At 34.4% G+C, this 25,755-nt stretch overlaps 1 protein-coding gene across 6 annotated transcripts in view; it reads left to right on the top strand.

Annotated features, from left to right (window-relative positions):
• The window catches only part of SUCO (SUN domain containing ossification factor), a 90,859-nt gene that overhangs the window by 44,991 nt on the left and 20,113 nt on the right, over positions 1-25,755 (top strand). For 4 of the 6 annotated variants that reach the window (XR_008293324.1, XM_027046428.2, XM_027046426.2 and 1 more), the window contains 11 exons: positions 2,130-2,237; positions 4,061-4,166; positions 6,461-6,481; positions 6,668-6,723; positions 7,208-7,299; positions 7,973-8,038; positions 14,513-14,581; positions 15,368-15,458; positions 17,946-19,106; positions 21,972-22,059; positions 24,882-24,986. Coding sequence is in view for 5 of the 6 variants with exons in the window: in XM_027046428.2 (XP_026902229.1) it covers positions 2,130-2,237; positions 4,061-4,166; positions 6,461-6,481; positions 6,668-6,723; positions 7,208-7,299; positions 7,973-8,038; positions 14,513-14,581; positions 15,368-15,458; positions 17,946-19,106; positions 21,972-22,059; positions 24,882-24,986 (1,963 nt within the window). In the remaining variant the exon portion in view is untranslated. The remainder of the gene's footprint in view (positions 1-2,129; positions 2,238-4,060; positions 4,167-6,460; positions 6,482-6,667; positions 6,724-7,207; positions 7,300-7,972; positions 8,039-14,512; positions 14,582-15,367; positions 15,459-17,945; positions 19,107-21,971; positions 22,060-24,881; positions 24,987-25,755) is intronic. The other 2 variants (XM_053209663.1, XM_053209662.1) reach the window with 1 other exon arrangement.

The following is a 25,755-nucleotide window of genomic DNA, read 5'->3' as shown; positions in this document are numbered from 1 at the left end:
TCTTAATACTCTTTCAGAGTATTGTCATTGTAAATAATAAGTAAAGTCTCAGTTTGATTTTCTTTAGTTCCCTCTCCCAGGGTTGTTTTGGTGGTATGGGAAATGTTTAGGCTTTGGAACCAGGTGGATTTGGATTTTGACTTTTAGCTTCACTGCTTGTTGTCTGCATGACTGTTAGGGCTTTTGATTCTGCTGCTTTAACAGAGACCGTGGAACTGTGGTTTAAATAAGAGATTTAATTTTCTTTGATGTAAAAGCTCAAGCTGGTAGGTAGTGCAGGAGTGTAAAAGAACAATGAAAGGACCCACACACCTTCTGTCATGTTCCTTTTCCTCCCCTGCAGGTGTTGACCCTGCCTGGGTTGCTGAAATGATTTATTCCTCCCACATTCTCATTACAGCCTGTAAGGCAGTAGAAAGCAAATGGAGAAGTAGCAGCTCCCGTTTAAAGGCTTGACCTGAAAATTGCACTTGACACTTGTGCTCACAGCCCATCCTCCAGAACTAAGCAGTATGGCCAAGACTGAGAAATACAGTGGCCATAAGAGCTCAGCTACATCTTGGAGGAGAGGTTTCTTATTAAAAGATAGACGAGAAGAATGTGAAGTAACCAATTAGTGTTTATTGAATTGTTTTATAAAATGGAGATGATAGTCTTTGCAGTGTGGTTGTAAGAATTAAAGGATGGATGTAAATCATCTAACATAGTATCTGACCCAGAGTAAGCATTTAGCAAGTTTGCTTCTCTTCATGAGCTTTTCTCTAAAACCTGATCGCTTTTGCCATCTCTTAGAACTTGGCTCTGTTGCTCTGTCATAAATTAAACACAATATGTTAATTTTAATGTTTTTGATTTATTTCACTGTCAATATATATAATAACATTTGGTATAGTTATTACATTATAGTAATATAGTAATTATAGTATAGTAATTAGTATTGATTAGAGTGCTAGATGTCATGAGTATTTCTCTTCCCCAAATGCCATACTGTATGCAGTTTTATTTTACACACATGATACCATACTTTTAATTTTTCCTAAGAAGCAGTATTTTATGGCATTCTTCCATGTTTATAAGTACAGGTCACTAGCATCATTTTTAAAGAATAGTTTTATTGAGACGTAATTGACATAAAAATATATATACACACGTAAAATAAACTGCAACATGTCAAAATATGCAATATGATAATTTTTGACATTTATACATCTGTGAAATTATCACCACAATAAAGATAATGCACATATCCACCTTCCTAAAAAGGTTTCTCACGCTCCTTTGTAACTTTTCCTTCCTAAACCTTGCCCCCACAATAATTAAAGATCAGTTTTCTATCACTATAGTTTACATTTCCTAGATTTTTATATAAATGGTATGTATAGTTTCTAGTATCATTTTTTTTTAAACGTTTATTTATTTTTGAGACAGAGAGAGAGAGAGCATGAACAGGGGAGGGTCAGAGAAAGAGGGAGACACAGAATCCGAAACAGGCTCCAGGCTCTGAGCTGTCAGCACAGAGCCTGACGCGGGGCTCGAACCCACAGACCACGAGATCATGACCTGAGCCGAAGTCGGACGCTCAACCGACTGAGCCACCCAGGCGCCCCTCTAGTATCATTTTTAATGCCTGTTGGTATCTGATTGTTTGGGTGGACCATACTTGAATCCTCTATGCTAAACATCTAGGTTGACTTTTTCCCCCTGTGCCTTGCTATGTGACATTGTATGTATACGTACAGGGGTGAATGTTTGGATCAATGTGTCCTTAGGATAGATTTCTAAAAGTGTATTGCTAGATCAAAGGCTGTGTTACCCTTTGAAGCCACGTATATGCCAAACTGCCATCTAGACTAGTCAGTTGACACTATTACTAACTGTCCTTTGTGAAGTCATTCCTTCTCCAAGAATGTGCTTTGTCATTGAAATATTGTTACCAATATCTTGTGTTATTTATAGTCAATATAAATATCTTGTGTTATTTATAGTTACCCCACACCCCCAACTAATGATATGCTAGAGAAATAATGAGTAACTTAGTGAAAGTCTATTTTATGCAAACTCTTTATGTTTCATATGAACTGTTATTTTGGTTGGTTTATCTCAATAATTGTCTTGTGTTCTTTTTAAAGGTTTGTTATTGAACTTTGTGAACCAATTCAAGTAAAACAGCTTGATATTGCAAATTATGAATTGTTTTCTTCTACTCCGAAAGACTTTCTGGTTTCTATCAGTGACAGGTAAATTCTAAAGCTGCCTTCTACAGAGTTTGTTAGATCTCCAGAATAAAAATTTTTAAATGAGTCACTTTTTAAAAAACTTTAATTTTATTTCTTTTATTTTAATGTATCAGTTTGTAAGAACAATAATACTACTACCATAGTATTAGGCACTTGTGAATCAGGTTACTTTCATTAACTCATATAGTTTTTATAATCATCCTATGATCTTATTCCTTTATAAGATGAGGTTAAGTAGTTTGCCTAGGTCAGGTGACTTATTCAAACCTAGATGTGTATGACTTCAAGGTCCTTTATTATTTTTTTTAATTTATTTATTTTGAGTGAGAGAGAAAGAGAGAGAGAGAGTGAGCATGAGAGGCGGAGGGGCAGAGAGAGAGAGAGAGTGAGTGAGTGAGTGAGTCCCTAGCAGGCTCCACTGTCATAGTGCAGAGCCAAACAAGGGGCTTGAACCCAGGAACCCTGAAATTATGACCTGAGCTGAAATCAAGAGTCAGATGCTTAACCAACTGAGCCACCATGTGCCCCCAGAGCCCTTATTTTTAATTATAACCTGTTGCTGCCAAACATTTCTTTAAAAAGTTATTAAAAACATTCATGAGTGTTTCATTTTTTATCATGAAATGTATTTTTGTTAAAGTATATTTTAAAAACTTTGTGTTGTGTGTGTGATTATAAAAGAATAAACATGTATTATAAGGAATTTGGTAAAGAACCACAATCTAATCAACCAGAGATAACTTATTAGCATTTTAATTTATTCTTTCCAGTCTTTTCTATATATTTACTAATTGTATTAAAAAATGAGTTTTTACTGCTTACATCCTGATAACTATCCTTGTCTTTTAAAGACACCATTTAAAATTCTTGATTGATTGATTGATTAAGGTATAATTAACATAGAATGTTGTATTAGTTTCAGGTGTGCAACATATTGATTCAATAATTCTATACATTAAATATACCATTTTTAATGAATAGTTTAAATTTTCCCCCCACTAGGGGTATTATATTAATTCCATAAATACTTTGAGTGTCCCCAATGTGACATGTAGAATGCTATTCATTTAAACATTCTTCTGTAGTTGATCATTAGTGGTTTTATTTTCCATGCTGTTTCTTCTCCCATCTCACACTCAGCACTGCATATATACAGTTATTGAAGTTAATTCTCAAGACCTTTTGAATTCCAACCATTTTTCATATAATAACTTTGCTCTGATCCCTTCTTTTCTCCAAGCTATAATTTTAAGAGCATTCATTACTTGGAGGGATTTTTAAAATGCTGTAATAATAAAAAATAATACCTGTAGGCTTGTATGTTAGATTTCCTTTTAAAGAGGGGGAATAGCTATGTAAGATCTGTGAAATTCCAATCTAATGGTAAAGGATTTTTTCTGATTCCCTTTCCACCAGTACTTTTACTTAGACTTTATATCATCACATACGTTTCAGTACGTGAAAAGTAGAACCTCCTTCTTCCAAAATAATATCTTGGTTACTCTTTATTTTAAAACCTCCATTGTACTTGGATAGAAGCCCAACAAACAGTTTTGGTTCTACCTTGTCTTCTCCTTTTCTTGCTTTCTGTAATGGTGTGATTTTTAAGATACTCTTCCCTTGTAAAGAGGAATCTGTCAGAGTTTAGTTGGAAAAGGAAATGTATTTATTCAACCCAATATTTTACTCATATTTAAACTATGTTAAATGAGATGTTCACCCAGAGAGGGGAAAAAAAGCCAAACAGGATGTATTTTGAAGATGTGATGGAACTCTCAATATGTGGTTTATGATTTTTTTTAAAAAATGTTTCTATTTCTTAGATATCCCACAAATAAGTGGATTAAGCTGGGTACTTTCCATGGAAGAGATGAGAGGAATGTCCAGAGTTTCCCTTTGGATGAACAGATGTATGCAAAATATGTGAAGGTAAAGTTTATACATACAGAACTATGTTTTTTAATGAAAACATACCTATTATTTATACTTCTTTGCTCCTCACCCCACCTTTTTAGAAATCAAAACTTAAGAGGAAATTTAATGCAATATTCTTTTTGATAAAATTCTTACATGGATGTTATTTTATGAGACAAATATTAATACATTCCCTTTTGTATACCTGGAAACTTAGGCCAATTTTTTGATATTTGCAGCTCTGATGAAATTTAAAATTGTATCAATATTTTTTTTGAGTCTTTATGTAAAATGTCATCTTGATAGTATCATATCTTTATTTTTGAGAGTGTGTGTGAGAGAGAGAGAGGGAGATACAGAATCCAAAGTAGGCTTCAGGCTCTGAGCTGTCCACACAGAGCCTGATGTGGGGCTTGAACTCACGAACTGTGAGATCATGACCTGAGCCAAAGTTGGACGCTTAACCAGGCACCCTATAGTATCATATCTTTATTTCAAAGCCCAGATTATTGTTAGTCACTGAAGTCTTTAAGCAGGTCTGATTTTCTTTTTTAGAATCTGATTCTTAGATTATTTTAATTTTAATATTATAACTTTTGCCTTTTTTATTGTATATTCAAGTGAACTATTCTGTGTCCAAATGCCAATTTTAAATAAACTTTTAAAAACACTTATATTCAGTATTCTTGCTGCTTCTTCCACAGTGTAGAGGTGGAAATCTCTACCAAATAGAATTCTCACTTTTGAATTGGATTTTAGGCAAACTATGGGAATTTCTTATACCTCTCTTCCTCTCTTTTTTTTTTCCTTAAAATAATAGCACACCTTAAAGTACCATTGTGTTTGTAATATGACCTTTTGGAATGACAGCAGCTCTAATTTCTGTCTTTTCTTCTTTAAATGTGTATCTTTTTTAAGCATGTATTAAATTGGCTTCTATGAATGGGTAAACTTGTAGTATTCCTAGTCTCAATCTAAAAATGCTAAATTCTATTTTTAAAATATAGTTAATAAATAGTTCAACAGTGTTCAGAAAAATGAAGGTATATTTTCAGTTTCTTTTAAAATGAATTCTGAAATAATTGTTTAATGGCCTTTTTCTATAGCAGTTTTTATACTAGGAAAAGGAAAAATTGTAAGAATTATTTGGCAGGTGATACAATTGCATTTAATTTTATAATTAAGACAATGCACATGTTATGAAATAGTTCCAAGAATCATTCTTCATACCAACTACTTTATTAATAATGGCAGAACATTTTATTGGTGGTAAAAAAATGCCAGCCCCTACTTTGTGTTTTTTATGGTGGGACACTATGGAGCATTTTGATGATTAGCTGTTTAGAATGCTCTTTTTGGTAGTAGTCTAAAAGCAAAAAACATTTAATTCTAAGTCCAATGTTAACAAATATTATGTAAGTTTACCTGGGTTTTCCTTATCCCCAAATAAACCCAGATGTACAAACTACTTTTTAATAGTTTGTATTTTAACAGTGGGTTGATACATATCTTTTAGTTCTGTAAGTTATACTTGAAATAACATAGCATATGAAAAATTCATGCTTTCCCTAAAAAATTTTGTATATGGTATTATATAAGAATAAATATTATTTTGTATTATGCTAATATTTTTATCATTATGTATGTATATGTGTATATCCACATATGTATCAGTATATAAATATACAGATACATACATGATACATATCTATAATTTTGAATTAATATAAGACACAGGCTGTTTCTAGATCCTCTTTATTACTTTTATGTATTTTTTTAAGTTTATTTATTTTTGAGAGAGAGATAGAGGGAAGGAGAGAAGGAGGGGGGGAGAGAGAGAGAGAGAGAGAGAGAGAGAGAGAGAGAGAATCCCAAACAGACTCCATGCTATCAGCGCAGAGCGCCATGTGGGGCTGGATCCCACAAACTATGAAATCATGACCTGAGCCTTATTCAAGAGTTGGATGCTTAACCAATTTGAGCCACCCAGACTCCTCTCTTTATTACTTTTAGAATGCTTTTATTTCTGACAGAGAAATAAAACAGCAGCAATGAATTTTAGCTTAAGCAACATAACCTTAATTTAGTTCATTACAGTTCAATTATACTTTCTAGTTGTGATGGTAAGAATTTAAATCATTGATTTGATTTCTGCAGAGAAATAAGAGTACTACAATGTTATCCATTACAGTACATTGCTTTCTATACTTTAATTATACAGTATAATTTACAAATATTAAATGTTGCTTATGGCATGTTATCCAGACTTTGGAACTGATTTCTTTTTCTTTTCCTTTCTCTTGCTTCAGATGTTCATCAAGTACATAAAGGTTAGCAACCTTCTCTTTTGCAATATTGAATAACAAGGCATGGCATATTACTGCATGGCAAAAAAGCAAAATTTTACCATTATTGATTTTTGGGGAAATGAGGACTGTATTTTTAGAAATGTTATAATGAAAGAAACTGAATACATTGCTAGATAATCTCACATGCACTGTGCTTTTATTCTTTAGGTGGAGTTGGTATCACATTTTGGATCAGAGCACTTTTGTCCATTAAGCCTTATAAGGTATTAAAGAACAACATACATTTACTAAGTGATTAAAAAAAGAAAGTGATACACAAAAATCCCAGTATATTTAGAGTGAAGAAATAATTTCCTATCTTGTGAAGTTAATACTATAGAAATATAAGCTGTTAAACCTTTCTTGTTCCTAAATCCATTTTAGAAAAATGTAAAAATTTGCTCTGAGAAAAAATAACTATTATATGTGTCTGGCTTAGCTTGCTTGCTATTTTGCTATGATGATAATATATGGAAAATCTTAGACTGATATCAAAACTGGTCATTACATTTTTAAATGTCTTAAAAGCATTTTAATGGACACAGTGGATGGATGACTACAGTGTAAGAAACAGCCATTATTTTGAAGTCTAAAAGCTAATGACCCTCAAAAAATGACCAAAGTTAATGTATTTTGTCATTTGTAATGAAGAGATGAGTCTTAACTCTGTTTTGTTTTGAAAGTCTTTAATGAAATTGTTGTTAATAGGGTATTTGGCACCAGCATGGTGGAAGAATATGAAGAGATCGCCGATTCCCAGTATCAGTCAGAACGTCAAGAACTGTTTGATGAAGACTATGGTAAGTGGCTTTAAGACGTGACTATTATGTATGGTTTTTTTTGTTTGTTTTTTAAAATCTAATAACCTGAAGGGGTAGGACAAGGTTTGTTGACACCCTCCATTTCTACTTTATCAAGTCCTTGTGTTTTGCTTTTTTCTTTTTTTTAATGTTTATTTTAGAGAGAGAGAGTGCAAGCAAAGGAAAGGCAGAGAGAGACGGAGACACAGAATCCAAAGCGGGCTCCAGGCTCTGAGCTGTCAGCACAGAGCCGACGCAAGGCTCAAACTCATGAACTGCAAGGTCATGACCTGAGCTGAAGTCGATGCTAAACCACCTGAGCCACCCAGGAGCCCCAAGTCCTTGTTTTAAGATGTCTTAAACCATAGTCTGAAAAACTGAATTTTTCCCTTCCCTAATTTTCCTATAAGCAAAATGAAAACATTTACTAAGGGTTGGTAAAGTACATGGAAAGCTTGAATAAAAAGTCTTATAAATGTGATTAAAATTTTGTAAGCAGTGGAATTATTTTCCTTAGTTTACATCTGTTTGATAAACGGCTTCTGAATCTCATAAACTTTTTGTGAATATATTTTAGATTATAGTGAATATTTATAATAAAATATGCTTTAAATGTCAGCCGACTTTGATAGGGATAGTTTTAGTTAATTACCTTCATTTTCTCTTTAAACAGATTATCCACTGGATTATAATACTGGGGAGGATAAATCCACAAAAAATCTTTTTGGTTCTGCTACAAGTGAGTATTTGGGGATTTTCCTAGACACTACTAAAGTATTTCCCAACTTTTTTTCCCCTGAAATATGTGGATATTTTGTTGTGGTATAGTTTAGGAAGCTCCTAGTCCCAATATTGAACTTGAGTTGAAATCAAAGATACTGCCTTTGAAATATATTTCCATAGAAATAAAATAAGCGTGGATGAAAAGAAAGAGAAGAGAAAAAAAATGCAAGCACAAGTTGTTTCTTCTACCCTAAGTGCTTATGTTGATAAGTGGATTCCTTGGAAGAATGGGCTGTGAATTTATGGGGGGAAAGAATTATTAAAAAGATCCTAGACCATATGCGTAGAAGCATCTGGATAGTCATGCTAGATGGGAAGGGAATTTGAATGGTAGTTGCAGAGGTAGTATGTATGAGTGAAATCCTAGCAAACAAGGGTTTATCTATCTATGGATATAGTTTCTGATGTAATTACAAAATATAAAAGCTGTTCTTACTCATAATAATAAAGATTCTCAAGCAGTAACAATAATAGTAATAATAATATACTCTTTGTAAACTGAAGAAATAATGACTAAGATATATTAGTGCTTCAGTTTTTGTCATGCCTGCCTAGTGGTAGGCTAGCTAAGGAGACTCTCGGAAAGACCATTACCAACTGACACTTTATTTTTACTGTTATAATGCAGGTAGGTATATTTTAATGCTTGTTATTTTTGGCTATTCCTGAAGAATATAAAATACTGGAAGGAGTTTTCTTTTTATTTAGAGATTAATATGGTAAAAGTAAATCTTAGCAGAATAGATGACTAGTTTCTTGTGCATTTCCCTTGTTGCTCTTAGTAAGTAGAGTTCCTTGCATCCCAATCTTATGGTGTATGTTGTCTTTACACCTTTTGGGATACTCAACCAGTTTATATACTTAAGTAGATATTTTGTATAGCTCCAGTATAGGAAGCTAGGAGTCACGTCGGTTTTTTTGTTTTGTTTTTATCTTTTTTCTTCTCCCTTCTTCCCCTTATGCTCTCCATAGAAAACTGTAGTCTTCAGTAGACTTTTTTTTTTTAATTTTTTTTTTTCAACGTTTATTTATTTTTGGGACAGAGAGAGACAGAGCATGAACGGGAGAGGGGCATCAGCCCAGAGCCTGACGCGGGGCTCGAACTCACGGACCGCGAGATCGTGACCTGGCTGAAGTCGGACGCTTAACCGACTGCGCCACCCAGGCGCCCCTTCAGTAGACTTTTTAAGGCATAGGAAGAAGAATGTTAAAAATACTTGCATAAGAGGAATCCTTTTTTTTTTTAAATTTTTTTAATGTTTATTTTTGAGACGGAGAGAGACAGAGCATGAACAGGGGAGGGTCAGAGAGAGGGAGATACAGAATCTGAAACAGGCTCCAGGCTCTGGGCTGTCAGCACAGAGCCCAATGCGGGGCATGAACTCACTGACCGCGAGATCATGACCTGAGCTGAAGTCGGACGCTTAACCGACTGAGCCACCCAGGCGCCCCAAGAGGAATCCTTTTATGTAGTATTTAACTTTGTTGCATATTAACTCAATATAATTTTTTTTCACTCTACTGCTAGTAAATTGACTTTCTAGATATTAGAAACTACTTTTAAGTAGAAAACTTAGCTATCTAGTTGATGATGGAATTAAAAATAGGTGCTTCATTCACTGCTGTGGGACATAGTTTTTTAGGAGTGAAAAACATGTTGTTTTATCTATGTGGATATTCACATTCATGTCCTTAAATCCATGTGAAAAATTCTGATATGTAGTAATCATCATAGCTCAGTGATGCTATATTAGCTACGAGGCAGTGTTATTATTTTATAGAGTCAGAAAATAGCCCCAGACTGAAAGATCTCTCGCTTCTGATGGTTACTGGAAAGGAAAGGGGCACCTTAGGGCACCTTACCATAGTATTAGATAAAGGAAATCTTGTTGATATTCTTGGTTTCTTTTTCTATATTCTTAGGGGATTAACTGCTAGACACCATTAAAGCCCAGTTATATTTCAATGGAGGACATTTCCCTATTTGTAATCACTTCTCTGACCAAGGTATTATTTGAATTAATTAGATATAGAATCTTCTTTATTTATATCCTACTTTGGGATCTTCTTCCTTGAAGATGTGTTTCATGGTAACATATTTAGTTTTCTTTTTATGGATCTCTGGAAAGGTAGTCTATTTACCTTCCCGTGTTCTAGTGTTAAAAGAATTTGTTTAGTGAGACAAGATGGGTGAGAGGATGTCAGCTAAGCCTAAACACAGAAAATGGAGTTTAAAAAGATGTCCATCTCTTGATGTTTCAGAAAAAAGAGAGGCAATAGTACCTGACTGATAAGACTTTGGTGTCATAAAGCTTATAGACATGATCTAACACTGCTGTCGTCTATACCTGTTCTTCCTAGTTTTCTGTGAAGAGTCTGGGACTATTTCTGAGCCTGACTTTGCTACTACCTCCAAGGTGGTATAACATTTAAGGAGTAAATAACAGAATGGAATCAGGCCAAAGAGCTAGTCTCTGGCACTAGAATATCTGAATTTAACTGTTCTCATCACACGTTGTGAATTAGCTTGAAGTTGGCCAATTTTGAACCTGACTTACTTTTTATATTTACATAGCATCTCCAAAACAGAATTCTGTGGCTTTAATCTTAATAGAAACTCCTTTTTCCTTTTGGTATTGAACAGTTAGTTAGTAGTTACAGGAAATACATGTCACCAGAGTACATTGCATCTATTAGGACTTGGTTATCAAAGAACATACATACCATATGTTTGGACATTCTTGATATAATTTTCTTAATTGCCAAAAAGGGAGAAACTACTATGTTAGAGCAACATTCTTGATTTTGTGTATATGCCGGCTAGGCAGCTCTTCTGCCTGATTCTTTTATTTACATTTTTGAACCAGAGCATTTAAATATTTTACATCAACAAAAATTCTTCACATTACTCTGCTTTTTTTGTATTTTGTCACATGGATTTTCCAGACCACTCTCTACTTTAATATTCTTGCAAGTCTGCCTTTACTCCTAAATACGGTCTGCATTTTGTTAGAATCACTTAAAGGCCAGGTTTCTGTGTGTATGTTTAAGATAGTATACAGTTTTTGGTTTCTTTTACATCAAAGTATTTTTATGAATGTATATATTTTAAGGACCTAGGAAGAGAAGAGAGAACAAAGGTGGACATGCAGCAGAGATATCTGAATTCACATGGGAGGAAATAGTTATTTTGTTGGTTTGTCTTGTTATGTGGTATCATAGATAGTTTGTTTCCTGCATCCAAAAGAGCCAGAGTGTGCTGGAGACTAAGGATAACATGTTGATGATCCCTGGGAGAATCTCATTCCTGAGGGAATGAGATTGGATGAATAGTGCCCAGCTCAAAGATAAAGGAGTTGGCTAATCTGGGAGACATTAAAGACAGGTATCTAGTTTGGTACTGTATTCCAAATTATTACTTTAGCCTATTCTGAAGGATTTTTAGTGGTCAGATGATCATTGTGACAAGCTGTCACGTGTTTGGATACAAATTGGGAGTGGTCAGAATTGAATATTCACAAAGCTGCTTTCTCTCAAAAGACAAAGTAAGACTACATTTGGCAGTGTTCTGTGAATGTAGCAAAATTATTTCTTATGGATTGGATGGGCTGAGAATGTAGAAATTTGCCAAATTTTGCTTTTGTTAATGAATTCTGTAACAATAAATGCCCCCAAATTTCAGTGCCCCCAAAATTTTGTATCTGAGTTAAGATTGATTCCAAAATTTGGAATGTGTGAAGCAGTCAGTTTTAACTGAACTTTGGCTGGCAGACCAAGTAGAAGATCAGATACTATTGCAATATTGGTTGATATTAAAAGTGGGTTTATGAGGAAATAACAAGAGTTTCCATTGCTCCTTTATCTTGGTTTGTGAGGAAATGTGGTGTTTCCATTCCTGGGTGGGTTTTTTTTTTAAGTTTTTATTTAAATTCCGGTTACTATACAGTGTAATTAGTTTCAGGTGTACAGTATAGTGATTCAGTACTCCCATACAACACCTGGTGCTCATTACAACAAGTGTACCTAATCCCTGTCACCTATTTTACCCATCCCCCCCATGCACCTCCCCTCTGGTTACCATCAGTTTATTCTCTATAGTTAAGAGTCTCTTTCTTGGTTTGCTTCCCTCTCTCTTTTTTCCCCCCTTTGCTCATTTGTTTCTTAAATTCCACATATGAGTGAAATCATATGGTATTTGTCTTTGTCTGACTTTTTTTCGCTTAGCATAATACTTTGTAGCTCCATCCATGTTGTTGCAAATGGCAAGATTTCATTCTTTTTTATGGGTGAGTAGTGTTCCATTGTGTGTGTGTGTGTGTGTGTGTGTACTTCATCTTTATCCATTCATCAGTCGATCAACACTTGGGCTGTTTCCATAATTTGGCTATTATAGACAATGCTGTTACAAACATTGGGGTGCATGTATCTCCTTGATATAGTATTTTTGTATTTTGAGGGTAAATACCCAATAGTGTGATTACTGGATCATAGGGTATTTCTATTTTTAGCTTTTTGAGGAACCTCCATATTGTTTTCCTGAGTAGCTGCACCAGTTTGTTTTCCCACCAGTTTGCAAGAGGGTTCCCCTTTCTCCACATCCTCACCAATACGTATTGTTTCTTGTGTTGATTTTAGCCATTCTGACAGGTGTGAGGGGATATCTCATTGCAGTTTTGATTTGTATTTCCCTGATGATCAGTGATGTTGCACATCTTCATGTGGTCTGTTGGCCATCTGTAGGTTTTCTTTGGAAAAAGGCCTATTTCAAATCCTCTGCCAGCATTTTAATTGGATTTTTAATTTTTGCTGTTGAGTGATAGTTCTTTACGTATTTTGGATATTAACCCCTAATCAGATATATGATTTGCAAATCTTTTCTACTGTTGGAATATTGGTTGATGTTAAAAGTGGGTTTATGGGAAATAACAGAATTTCCATTGCTACTTTACCTTCTTTTGTGAGGAAATACGGTTTTTTCATTCCTGTTTTTTCCCATGCGTTAGCCTAAGAATCAACCCTGCTTCTTTGTTTACCAATTTGTCAGGTCGAAGGCCAAGGGCAACCTATAATCCTAGACATTTATAAAGCAAGTACAAAGCTTTTGTGTGTTATACTAATGATTGGAAACAAAGTACCACTCCTTTATTGTCTTTCATATATAGAACCATAATTATGTAAAGTTCAAAATTTATGACTGTCTGCTAGTCATCACTTTTCAAACTGTCTGAAATTTCCTACTACTTTCTCCTGCCTTAAAACATATATCTACATAGGATCAGCTCCAGATGACAGTGCTTGGCTTCTTCTCAACTTTCTAGATAGTGTGCCAGCTTTCCTCCCTTACAGCCTTTCCTGCTTACATCTGTGGTTTTCGCTGAAAGTGTGATGAAAACCCTTTGGATCTCTTAGGAAAGGAAACCAAGGCAGAAATAACTGATGAGTCTTAATATGTAGCCCTTGCAGATCTTAATATTTTAATAGGAGAAATACCTGATACTGGTGAATTAACTTCTAGTGGAATATCCAAGATTAGATTGGTATTGGAAGTTAATGTTCCTTAAAATTACATCCTAGAAGGAAGCCACCTGTTCTCAGCACCAGCTTTTTATGGAGTTAGGTATTTTGTGGTACACCTGTACCTTTGGCTGCTTATTCAGGTACTAAGGTTTGTACCACTTTACTCATCATCCAAATATCGTCTTTAGAAAGAGAGGCAGAATTGGCAGGTATGCAGATTGCTTTATGTATAATGCTGAAGGTGTTGTGACTTTGACTTCACCTGCCAATTCCCATACCCACCCAATTCACAAAAGAATTGGTACCATTTATTATCTATTAAACATTATTAAAAGTTATCAAAGACATTTGTTTCAATGCAGTCACGTTGGGATTTAACCATATTATCAATAGATATGTTCATAGTTGAAAATAAAATTTTTCTGCTGTCCTTCAGATAATAATCTTCCCATTTTGTTTATTTATACCTGTAAAAATCACCTGTTGAGGGAAACTGCTTCTTCACGCTTTTTTTTTTGTTTGTTTGTTTTCTAAACTGTAAAGCCTTTAAAAAAGTAAGTTTTTCTGTACAATATTAATTTTGGTTGTCACATTTTTTTCCCTGTCCAAATCCAGGCTGTATGTTGAATTTTACTTGAATTTTGTAATATGCTAAAGATAGTGTTTTGGCAGAAGTTTTGGGGAAGCTTTACCAAAAAAGTATAATTAAGTTTCTGAACATAAAAATTCAGATTTATACTTTCTGGCTGAAATTTGTGTCCTATATTGGACTTATATAGTGAGCTGGACAAAAAGGTAATTAGTCCAGAAAATGCAAAAAGACCATTATAAATGGTTTTTTGACTATCTGATATTAAGCTTTATAAGAATATTTAGGTGTATTGGTATTTTTTCTGATTGAATTTTGTTTTAGATGCCATTCTAAATATGGTGAATATTGCTGCTAATATTCTGGGAGCAAAAACTGAAGACCTGACAGAAGGTACCTCATCATTTTATGGGTCTTTTAAATCTCTGATACTCAAGGGGTCATTCTCGTTATGAAAATTAATTAATAAGCCAAGCAGTGTGATTTTTCATTTAGAAATAAAGAGATGATGCAAAGGAACTTACCAGTCTTCTGTTATTCATTGTTTATATGAGTTTCACAAATTCTTACAATAAGGATCCTCCTGTCTATATGAAATTCATGAATTTGTTTTTTGACTCTTCCCTGCTGTAGAAGTAATAATTTTATCCCTTATTTCTTTCCTGAGGTTTTGATACCCCAGTGGTACTTCATGCATGCTTTTCTTTTATTTATCAAACAACTACCCAATTTAGAAGGTGATTTTTTTCCCCTACAGAATGCCAAGTAAGAATGTCAGTAACAAGGAGAAACCATCTTGCTTTTTTTTTGCTCTTAGAAAATACTTAGTTCCAAGTGCAAACTTAAAATGACCCATACGTTTCTTTTCATTCTTTTTCGTAACTCCTTTAGGTGTCTAGAAGTCATGTTAATCATATAAGATTACATGAAATTAATAGTCATTTGACTTGCATTAATTATCTGAGAAGTTGAGAAAGAATATGCATTATTTGTAGCTCTGACTTTGTATGATCATTTCTTTCTAAAAGAACTTTGATGGAAGAAAATAAAGTCTGCAGTAGCAAACCTGTTTGACTTTTTTTTTTCTTCCCCGGAAACTAAAGTTCTTTACTTGTTATAGTGAAATATCTTCATGATACAGCTTTTTTAAACTCAACGTGGGTATCTTTCTTAAAATAGGAAATAAAAGTATATCTGAGAATGCCACTGCCACAGCTGCACCTAAAATGCCCGACTTAGCTCCTGTTTCAACTCCTGTTCCATCACCTGAGTAAGTTCTATTGTGATATTAGAGTTCTGTTAAAATGGAGAGCTAAGTATACATAGAAAGATACTTTGGATTTGTGTGTGAAATGATAATCTATAGAAAGCTCTGAATCAGAGGGCAGGCATTCCACAACCACTTAAAATATTGGTGAGTTGCCTTTTGGGTACTGGGAATGCACTTTACTCCAGACCACATGTTTGTTGTTTTGAAATTATGTATTACTTTTATTATTCACAACACTAAATCTTTTCCTTATTACAAATAATTGGCCTAATTCTACAGGTATAGGTTTGAGGACAAATTTTAAAAGCTTGCTTTTATTAAGTTCAAATTTAAAAACATTGATTAAGTATATGTGTTGTGCCTAGAAAGCTATAAAGGGTACCCTGAAATACCTAGAGCGTGATTCTTAAATTACGTGTTTGTCACACAGCAAATTCTTAAGAGTGTTTAGTTTCTTAAATTGAATTTGATAGAGGTCTTTCCCCAGCTTGCAGTGGGGCACTTTGGGCAGGAATATCTGTCATGTAGTTAACATAAAATATCCTCATTTTTTTAGTCTTTTCTACCAAAGATGATTAAGGGTTTTTGCCACCTCTACTTCTTATCTATAACAGATAGGCTCATAATGACTGGATAATTGGGCATTATTTCTGTAAATTTTGTATATTTCAGTAGATGTACTCTCTCAGAACTCTGCTTAACGGGATAAGATTTTTGAACAGGAATTATGTAATGAAACCCGCAGTGGGTATGGTTTGAGCTGTAATTCCTAAATACCATACTGATACAGAAATGAGATTTTTTGTGCTTTGAAGGGCACAGTGACAAATTTGTATCCTGTGTTCATTCTGAAAGAGACTAAAGATATTTATTTATTGGATGACTAGAGAGAAAATATAGCATTACTTGTCATTGATTCCTAGAAGATACTAAGAAATCTGTGATTGCTAGTTCCAATTTTGTAACTAGGCTTCTTCAGTTAATAACATATAGTATGTCTTTATTTTTCAAAACTAAATGAAACCGATTTCATTTTATATATGTACACACACACACACACACATGAATGTTGAAAGATACCACATCACACTAATGTAGTAGTTTTTACTTTTCTGTATTAGAGTTTGATTTTAATAGATTTTTTTGTATAAAATCTATTTGCTTTTAAATGTTTTTTTTTATTTGTTTTAAATTCTTTTTGATGATTATATGGCAATTTCTTTGAAGAAAATAAATGAAAATGAAAGAATCCATGATAGGGTGTCATTGTTGAGTTACTATGAAAAGATGACTAATTTTCTTTTTCCAGGTTTGAGTTTTTTAAAGTATAGCTCCGATTAGAGCATGTACAGATGGTATATAATTTAATTTGTACCAAATTAATTCACTTTAGTTTTTCTCCCTCCCCTTCTTCAGATTCTGCTCATTTTCACTGTCATAATTTATATGGTACATAGTAAGCAGTAGAAGATATTTAGAGATTATATATCTATATATCGTCTATTTAAAGGAACATAATCTAATTTACTGTTTCACTGTCAACAAGATGAAAATCTAGCTTTTTAGGTACTGTTTCATTCCTACCTTTGCTATTGTGATATTAGTCTATTCAAAAACATTTCCTGGCATTCTTAGTAATTTTTCAAAGTAGGAAAATTGTATATGAAAATGTTTCTTTTGGCATTCAAATTGCGTTATTTGAAAAAAAGATTGTACCTTTTGTGCTGTAAGGGCTACACCTGGAAATTCATTATTTTTTTTTTTTTGGAATGAACCACAGAAATTATAATTTACAACACTGTTCCCACCCGTTCCACCCCACACACTCCCCTGCCTTACATACATACGCTAGGGCTTAGAGATGGGATTGAGTTACAGATGGGGCACTATTATTATTAGCCAAGATTTTCATTAGAGTGATTAAGTATTTGCCTTTAAGTAATAGATAATTAGCCCAGATGATATTAAAATCATTTTGGGGAGTTGGGGAGGGAGGGATGCAGATAATCATGTGTGTGTGTGTGTGTGTGTGTGTGTGTGTGTGTGTGTAATGCTACCTTAGAAATCCCCTAATCATCCACAGAAAAATTTTCTTTGAGAAATCTAGCTACCTTTCAAAAGTATGATACCTAAACACAAAGTGCGTTCATAAGTATTTAGAACCTTGGATTCTAGTTCTAGAATCCACGTACAAGCAATTCTTAAATAGATATTTTTAAAAAGTAAGTTTCATTTAGTAAATATGGTCATTTCAGTCATCTGGCTGATCTCTGATAAATGAATGGCCTTTCTGTCACCATTTGTGAGTAATACTTCTTTTTATAATGAAAATGATCTGTAGGGAAAAATTCATCCAAAAAAGTTTTCAGTTTCTTCTGTATTTTCAGCCTTCCTTTTATTTTATGAATGAAACATTGATTTTTTTAACGCAATTTTAACTTTAGATTTCTAATTAAAGTGATGTGTAATTATGATACATATTTCTAGGTTTGTAACCACTGAAGGACAAATACACGATACAGAGCTATCATCACCAGAGACTCCAAAAGAGAGTCCCATTGTACAGCTAGTTCAAGAGGAAGAAGAAGAGGCAAGTCCATCTACAGTGACCCTTCTGGGTAGTGGTGAACAGGAGGATGAATCATCACCCTGGTTTGAGTCAGAGACACAAATATTTTGCAGTGAACTATCTACAATTTGTTGTATTTCTAGTTTTTCTGAATATATATATAAATGGTGTTCAGTTAGAGTTGCTCTTTATCGGCAACGTAGCAGAACTGCTGTAAAGAAAGAAAAAGATCATCTTGTGTCAGCTCAACCATTACCGCTACCTGCAGAATCAGTGGATGTTTTAGTCTTGCCACCTCCAAGTGGAGAAATGGACAGCAAGAATAATGAAAAGGAAGCTGAAACTATTGTTCCAGGTGACTTAAGTAGTATGCACAAAGGTGATTTGATTAATCACAGTGCAGATGCAATTGAACTTGAACCAAGCCATCCTCAAACTCTTTCTCAATCTCTTCTCTTAGATGTTACTCCAGAAATCAATTCATTATCTAAAATAGAAGTATCTGAGCCTATTAAATTTGAGACAGGACCTACACCATCTCAAGTGATCCCCCTGGAGAGTTCTGTTGAGCTTGTTAATAAAACAGAAAAAAAGTCTGAGAGTTTTAGTTCTATAGAGAAGCCAACTGTGATCTATGAAACAAATAAACTTAATGAAGTAATGGATAATATTGTAAAAGAAGATATAAACTCCATGCACATTATCACAAAGCTATCTGAAACAATAGTGCCACCTGTAAACACTGCTTCTATGCCAGACGGTGAAGATGGGGAAGCCAAAATGAACATAGCTGACACACCAAAGCAAATTTTGACTCCCGTTACGGATTCTTCTTCATTACCTGAAGTGAAAGAGGAAGAACAATCTCCGGAAGATGCCCTTTTAAGAGGGTTACAGAGGACAGCTACAGACTTTTATGCTGAACTGCAAAATTCCACAGATCTAGGATACACTAATGGAAATCTTGTACATGGATCAAACCAAAAGGAGTCAGTATTTATGAGACTTAATAATCGTATAAAAGCCTTAGAAGTTAACATGTCTCTCAGTGGTCGCTATCTGGAGGAGCTTAGCCAAAGGTAAGCTTTATCATAATTAGCACAGTCCACTTTGCACTGTGAGGTAAGAGGCATAGTATGATCTGTGACTAGAGGAGGAGAGGATTAATTATCTCATGATATAATAGTAGTCAGTGCCATTTTAGCTGGAGAAAGAAAGTTATTTGGATATTGATCAAGGACTTAAAGAATTGATTTTTAGAAGTACTAAGTGATGTAATATCTATATCTATATCATCTATCTATCTATCTATCTATCTATATATATATATATTAGGGTGACAAGTTTGAATTTAATCAGTTTCTCCTTCTGTTGTTTAACTTCAGCCACTTTTACTGTTTGGTTCCCACAGTACTCATGGGGACATTATAGTATTATATAACATGTGTATCTATACTGTATATGTAATACCTATATAAACTATGAATGTTGCAGTTCTTTTTTTTTTTTTTTTAATTTTTTTTTCAACATTTATTTATTTTTGGGACAGAGAGAGACAGAGCATGAACTGGGGAGGGGCAGAGAGAGAGGGAGACACAGAATCAGAAACAGGCTCCAGGCTCTGAGCCATCAGCCCAGAGCCCGACGCGGGGCTCGAACTCACGGACCGCGAGATCGTGACCTGGCTGAAGTCGGACGCTTAACCGACTGCGCCACCCAGGCGCCCCTGGATGTTGCAGTTCTTAGTGAAACTAGATAAGATATCAATTAAGAGTTTAAGTAAGTGAAGACTAAAGTGGACTGAACTGGATGATTAGGCAACATTTGCAGTCTTTCATGTCTTAGAATCTTAGTTCTAGTTGTGATAATTTATGCTCTTGTGCTCATAAGTGCCAGTGTGCTTATGCAGTGATTAGAGCCCCAGTCATAGTTCTACTTTTTCCCTGTACTTGTTTGCTCTTTTTTATCCCTTAAGTGTCTGGTTTTCTCAGGACTTCTTTTCCAACATTTTATAAACACCTAGGCAATAAATGTCCAGAGTATCTGAAACACCACCTTTCCCTACTCCTTTTAAATCAAGATGCCTCTAATGAGATGTCACTAAGGTCATCATTCTGTCCCAATGGGTTTCCTCCTAATCCATATATACAATTTATTGGCAAATTGTTTGTGCATGTGCATGCATGCCCACATAGGTAGGTACCTCACACCTGCTTCTCCCTGACCCATCAGCTGCCTTAAGGGAGCCACAGAAATTACTAATAATTTTTTTGTTTTTAATTGAGATATAATTAACATTAATTTCAGGTATACAATGTAATGTTTTAATGTTGCATATATTGTGAAATGATCACACATTAAGTCTAGTTACCGTTCACTTACTACATAGTTACAAGATTTTCTTTCTTTGTGATAAGGGCTTTTAAGATCTGTTCTTAGCAACTTTCAGATATACGGTAGAGTATTATTAACTGTAGTCATCATGCTGTACATTACATCCCTATTACTTACTCATTTTATAACTGGAGATTTGTACCTTTTGACCCACTTTATCCATTTCTCCCATCCCCCATCTCCTACCTCTGGCAGCCACCAGTTTGTTCTCTTGTATCTATGTGTTTGAGGGTACTGTTATTATTAGATTACACATATAAGTGAGATCATACAATATTCTTCTTCTGATTCATTTCACTTAGCACAATGCCGTCCGGTTCCATCCTTGCATTTGTGCAAGTGGCAAGATTTCCTTTTTTTATGGCTGAAAAATACATTGTATACAGATACCACATTTACTTTATCCATTTATCCTTTGGTGAACACTTAAGTTGCTTCCATGTCTTGGCTATTGTCCATAATGCTGCAGTGAACATGGGAGTGCAGATATCTTTTCAGGTTAGTGTTTTTCATTTTCTTCAGATAAATACTCAGAAGTGGAGTTACTGGATCATATAGTACTTCTATTTTTAATTTCTGAGGAACCTCCCTACTGTTTTCTGGAGTGGCTGTACCAATTTACATTTCCACCAACTGTGCACAGGGGTTCCCTTTTCTCTACATCCTCACTAGCACATGTTATTTCTTATATTTTTGGTAATAGCCATACTGATAGATATGAGGTGATCTCTCATTGTGATTTTGATTTGCATTTCCATGATGATTAGTGATTTTGAGCATCTTTTCATGTACTTGTTGTCCACCTGTATTTCTTCTTTGGAAAAAGGCCTATTCAGATCCTCTGCCAGTGTTTTAATTGGGTTGTTTAATTTTTTGCTATTGAGTGGTAGAAGTTCTTTATGTATTTTGGATATTAACCCCTAATCAGATACATTATTTCCAAATTTTTTATCCCACTTGGCAGGTTGCCTTTTCATTTTGTTGATGGGGTTTTTTGCTGTGCAGAAGCTTTTTAGTTTGATGTGGACTCCATGTGTTTATTTTTGCTTTTGTTGTCTTTGTTTTTGTTGTCAAAGCTGAAAAACCATCACCAAGATCAGTGTCAGGGAGCTTACCACCTGTGTTTTCTTCTGAGTTTTATGATCTCAGGTCTTACATTCAAGTCTTTAATCCATTTGAGTTACTTTTTGTAGATGGTGTAAGAGTGCGGTCCACTTTCATTCCTTTGCCTGTGGGTGTCCAGTTTTCCCAACACCATTTATTGAAGAGACTGTTCTTTCCCCATGGTATATTCTTGGTTCCTTTGTCATAAATTAATTGAACAAAAACGTGACTAATCTTGGATAGCAGTGAGATGCATAGAATTGATGTTAAAGTAGCAAATAGCTCAAGGAGCTTCTTTATTTTACTTTTATAAGTGTTCCAGGCCTCAGCAAAGTCATTTTCAAAAAAGTAGATTTATCTCAAATATTGAAATCAGAAGTGTGTTTGCAGTAATAAATTAATAAATAAGAAATTAAAGCTAATTTAAATCATTTCTTACTCCACAGGTACCGAAAACAAATGGAAGAAATGCAGAAGGCTTTCAATAAAACAATAGTAAAACTTCAGAATACTTCGAGAATAGCAGAGGAGCAGGTTGGTCATCTTCAAGCCTTATTTACTTTTTGTATAAATTTCTTCTGAATTCTGTAGGCCCTTGCTGGTAAGAAGAATAAGTAGTATTTGTTCATTTCTTCACCCTGATAGGTGTTCATTTCTTCCCCTTAAGCCTGTTAGAGGATGTCATGTTTGGGAAATTACCTAGCTATTAGCATCTGCATCTCTCTCCTATAGAGAGAATTTTCTTGAGCATTGTTCCTATTACATTTCAAAATTTGTGTGTGGGTATGTGGTAGAAGTGCAGTGGACTTTGTTAAACTCAAATCTTCTGTGGTTTTCTACACAGACAGTCTGACTGATTGCAGATGAGAACAGCTGTGTTGCTTCTTTTTAATCCTCATATCTTTTCATTTCTTTTTTTCTCTATCTCTTGCCTGGAGCTATGCATTGATGCCATAGAATAGTGGCCATTGCCTTGTCATGTTGATTTTAAGGAAACAGTTTCAGTATTGCAGTATTCAGATGTTTATTAAATGTTTTTACAGTGTGTTACTACAATGAAGAAACACTATATTTTTCTAAAGTTTATCCCGGACTAGGGGATGATGAGATGAGGTGAGGAGGCCTGAGGTTTCAGAATTTAGTAGCACCTTACTCTCAGTTCCTGACACATTACAATTGTGGTTCCATTCAAATTTCCTCCTTTAGCATTTTTTTTTCATTGAAGTTTGAGTTACTTACGTATTTTGAATACAAGTCCTTTATTAGAGATATGCTTTGCAAATATTTTCTCTCAGTTCATTATTTGTTTTGTCATTTCTCTTAAAAGTATCTTTTGAAGAGCAGAAGTTTTTAATTTGTTGAAGCCTATTTACCCATTTTGTCTTTGCTCTATAAAATCTTACCTCAACCCAGAGTCATAAAGATTTTTTTCCTCTCTTTTCTTCTAAAAGTTTTATAGCTTTTGTTTTACATTAGGTTTATGATTGATTTTAATTTTTACGTGTTGCAAAGTAATGATCAAAGTTATTTTTTGGTGGGGATGGGGATGGAAAAACATGAATATTCCTTTATTCCTTTATTTTGTTCTGTTCATCTGTCTTTATGCTGATACCAGACTGTTAACTATTACTGTATCTTTATAGGAACTTTTGAAGTCACATAGCGTGAATCTTCCAACTTTGTTCATCTCTTCCAAAATTGTTTTGGCTAATACAGATTTTAGAATCAGCTTGTCAATTTCTACAAAAACAACATGTTTACATTTTAACTGGGATTTTGTTGGAATTTATAGATCAGTTTGGAGAATCGACATTTTAACATACTGTCTTCTGACCTGTGAACACAATATTTATTTAGTTCTTCATTGATTTTAATGGTTGAAATTATTTTCCATCTGTATTTTCTCTTTACGATATATATAATATCTGTGCCTTATGTTTCAAAGACTTATTTAAATACTTTTAAATAATTTGTGTATTATTAACAGTATTAAAGATCAGTCTTGATGAGAAGTGTTAATCAACTTACTAAATTTCAAAGTTTTTTTTTCTTTAAATGTTTGTAACTATCAGGAATTTATCAGTATTTGTCAAATGTGAGTCAGAAGATACAGTTTAATGAATTACCTTTAGCATCTTAAAAAGATGGAAGTAGGATAGAAAGTACCAGTGTATCACAGTAAGGGAAGTGAAACTTTTGGTTACAGTTTTATACATCCATCTCCCCCAAGCAACCCCCACCGCCCCCCAACACAGTTGAGTTTTAAAATTTATTTAAATCTAATTTTTTATTGTTTTATTTTTTGAGAGAGAGACAGAGACAGAGCACAAGCAGGGGAGGGGCAGAGAGAGAGGGAGACACAGAATCCGAAGCAGGTTCCGGGCTCTGAGGTGTCAGCACAGAGCCCAACGGAGGGCGCGAACCCATGAGCTGTGAGATCATGACCTGAGCCGAAGTCAGATGCTTAACTGACTGAGCCACCCAGGTGCCTCGAAAAATTTATTTAAATCTAAATTCGAAAAACTTACTCTGGAATGATAAATGGTTATATGGCTATTTCATACAGCATCCTACAGAGTGTTAGATTTCTTTTACTTTCTGTCCTGTTTCCCTCTTCCCCAAATTCATTAGTAAGTTGAAATTTTCAGTACAGTGTCCCTAATATAGGTTCCTGACCATGAGTATGATGCATATTTCCCTAAAATATACATGCAAATGATATTTTAAATAAAGACATGTTTGTTGATTATCTAAGCTGGAAAGATAGGTGTTTTGATTGATTTATTTTCATTGGGGATTAGTTTAGCATTGACAAGCTCATCAGTTGTGGGTTTTTGATTATGTGACATCATAAGTTCCATCCTAATGTGCAATAAAATAGAACTTTTAAAAGCTTGCTGTGAGCCTGCTTTATATACAAAAACATTTTTCAAAAAATTTTCAACATGTTTTTGTGCTTTGGTTGAAAAACATGTATTTGATGAAATGTTTTGCATATAGCTGAGTATATGCTTGTTTATACATATGGAGCCCAAATTAACTTGAAAAGTATTTTATTAACTTCTATTAGACAGTATTCTACATGGTAGCAGTAAATGGCAACATGATTTCTTGGAGGGAGAGGGGAAGGAGGGTTCAACAATCTCAGATTCTTTTTTTGTTTTGTTTTTTTTAAATTTCTGGTCACACTTTACCATATTCATTCATTAAGAGCTTGCTATTAATATGGTTTTTTTTAATTCTTGAGGAACTTAGTAATTTTTCCAGGTGTTTTTACTTGAATTTACAGCATATTTAAAGTACAGATGAAACTTGCACACACTCAAAAATAATACTTATTTCTTTCTTTATCATAGGATCAGCGGCAAACTGAAGCCATCCAGTTACTACAGGCACAATTGACCAACATGACACAGCTTGTTTCAAACCTATCGACAACAGTAGCAGAATTACAACGTGAGGTAATTGTTATTGCTGCTGTTGTAAGACAAACTGCATATGTAGAGGTTGTCATAAAGACAAGATTCTTAAGAATGTAGTGTCTAAGATCTTTAACCAAACAAAATTGTCATTTATAGAGAACTTGTTCACAACACCAGAATGTGGCATTTTATAAAAATTTTTTTTTAATATTTATTTTGAGAGAGAGAGTACAAGCGCAGGTGGGGCAGAGAGAGAAGGAGACCCAGAATCCGAAGCAGGCTCCAGGCTCTGAGCTGTCAGCACAGAGCCTGACATGGGGCTCAAACCCACGAACCTCAAGATCATGTCCTGAGCTGAAGTTGGATGCTTAACCGACTGAGCCACCCAGGGGCCCCCAGGATGTGGCATTTTAAAGTTTATATATTAATAATGATAATCTTTTTGGAAAACAAGGCATTCATAGTTTAGGTCTTAGCTAAAATATGGTTATAAGTGAATTCTGTTAAGCCTTTTTCAGACCACCGATACTTCATTTTCAGCTCAAAAAGTCTTCTTCGGTTGCTTAACAAAGCAAAAATTTTGTTGAATTATTAAGTATTTATTGAACATCCAGTGTATATGAAGTGTGAGCTATGTAGTCCTCGGGGCATACAGCAGTGAGTAGTCCCTGGCCACATAAGTGCCTCTCTCCTGGGGGAGAGAGAGAATATATATAGTAAATATATGTTAGGGACAGTAGGATAGAAATGAAATGTGTGCGTGTGGAGTGGCATGGCAAGGGTTGCTCCTTTAGCTAGAGTGATTTTG

The sequence above is a fragment of the Acinonyx jubatus genome, chromosome E4, assembly GCF_027475565.1.
Source record: "Acinonyx jubatus isolate Ajub_Pintada_27869175 chromosome E4, VMU_Ajub_asm_v1.0, whole genome shotgun sequence".
In the NCBI taxonomy this organism is placed as follows: domain Eukaryota; kingdom Metazoa; phylum Chordata; class Mammalia; order Carnivora; family Felidae; genus Acinonyx; species Acinonyx jubatus.
Note: the sequence above shows the minus strand (reverse complement) of the source record. Positions and strands in the feature narration are given on the sequence as shown.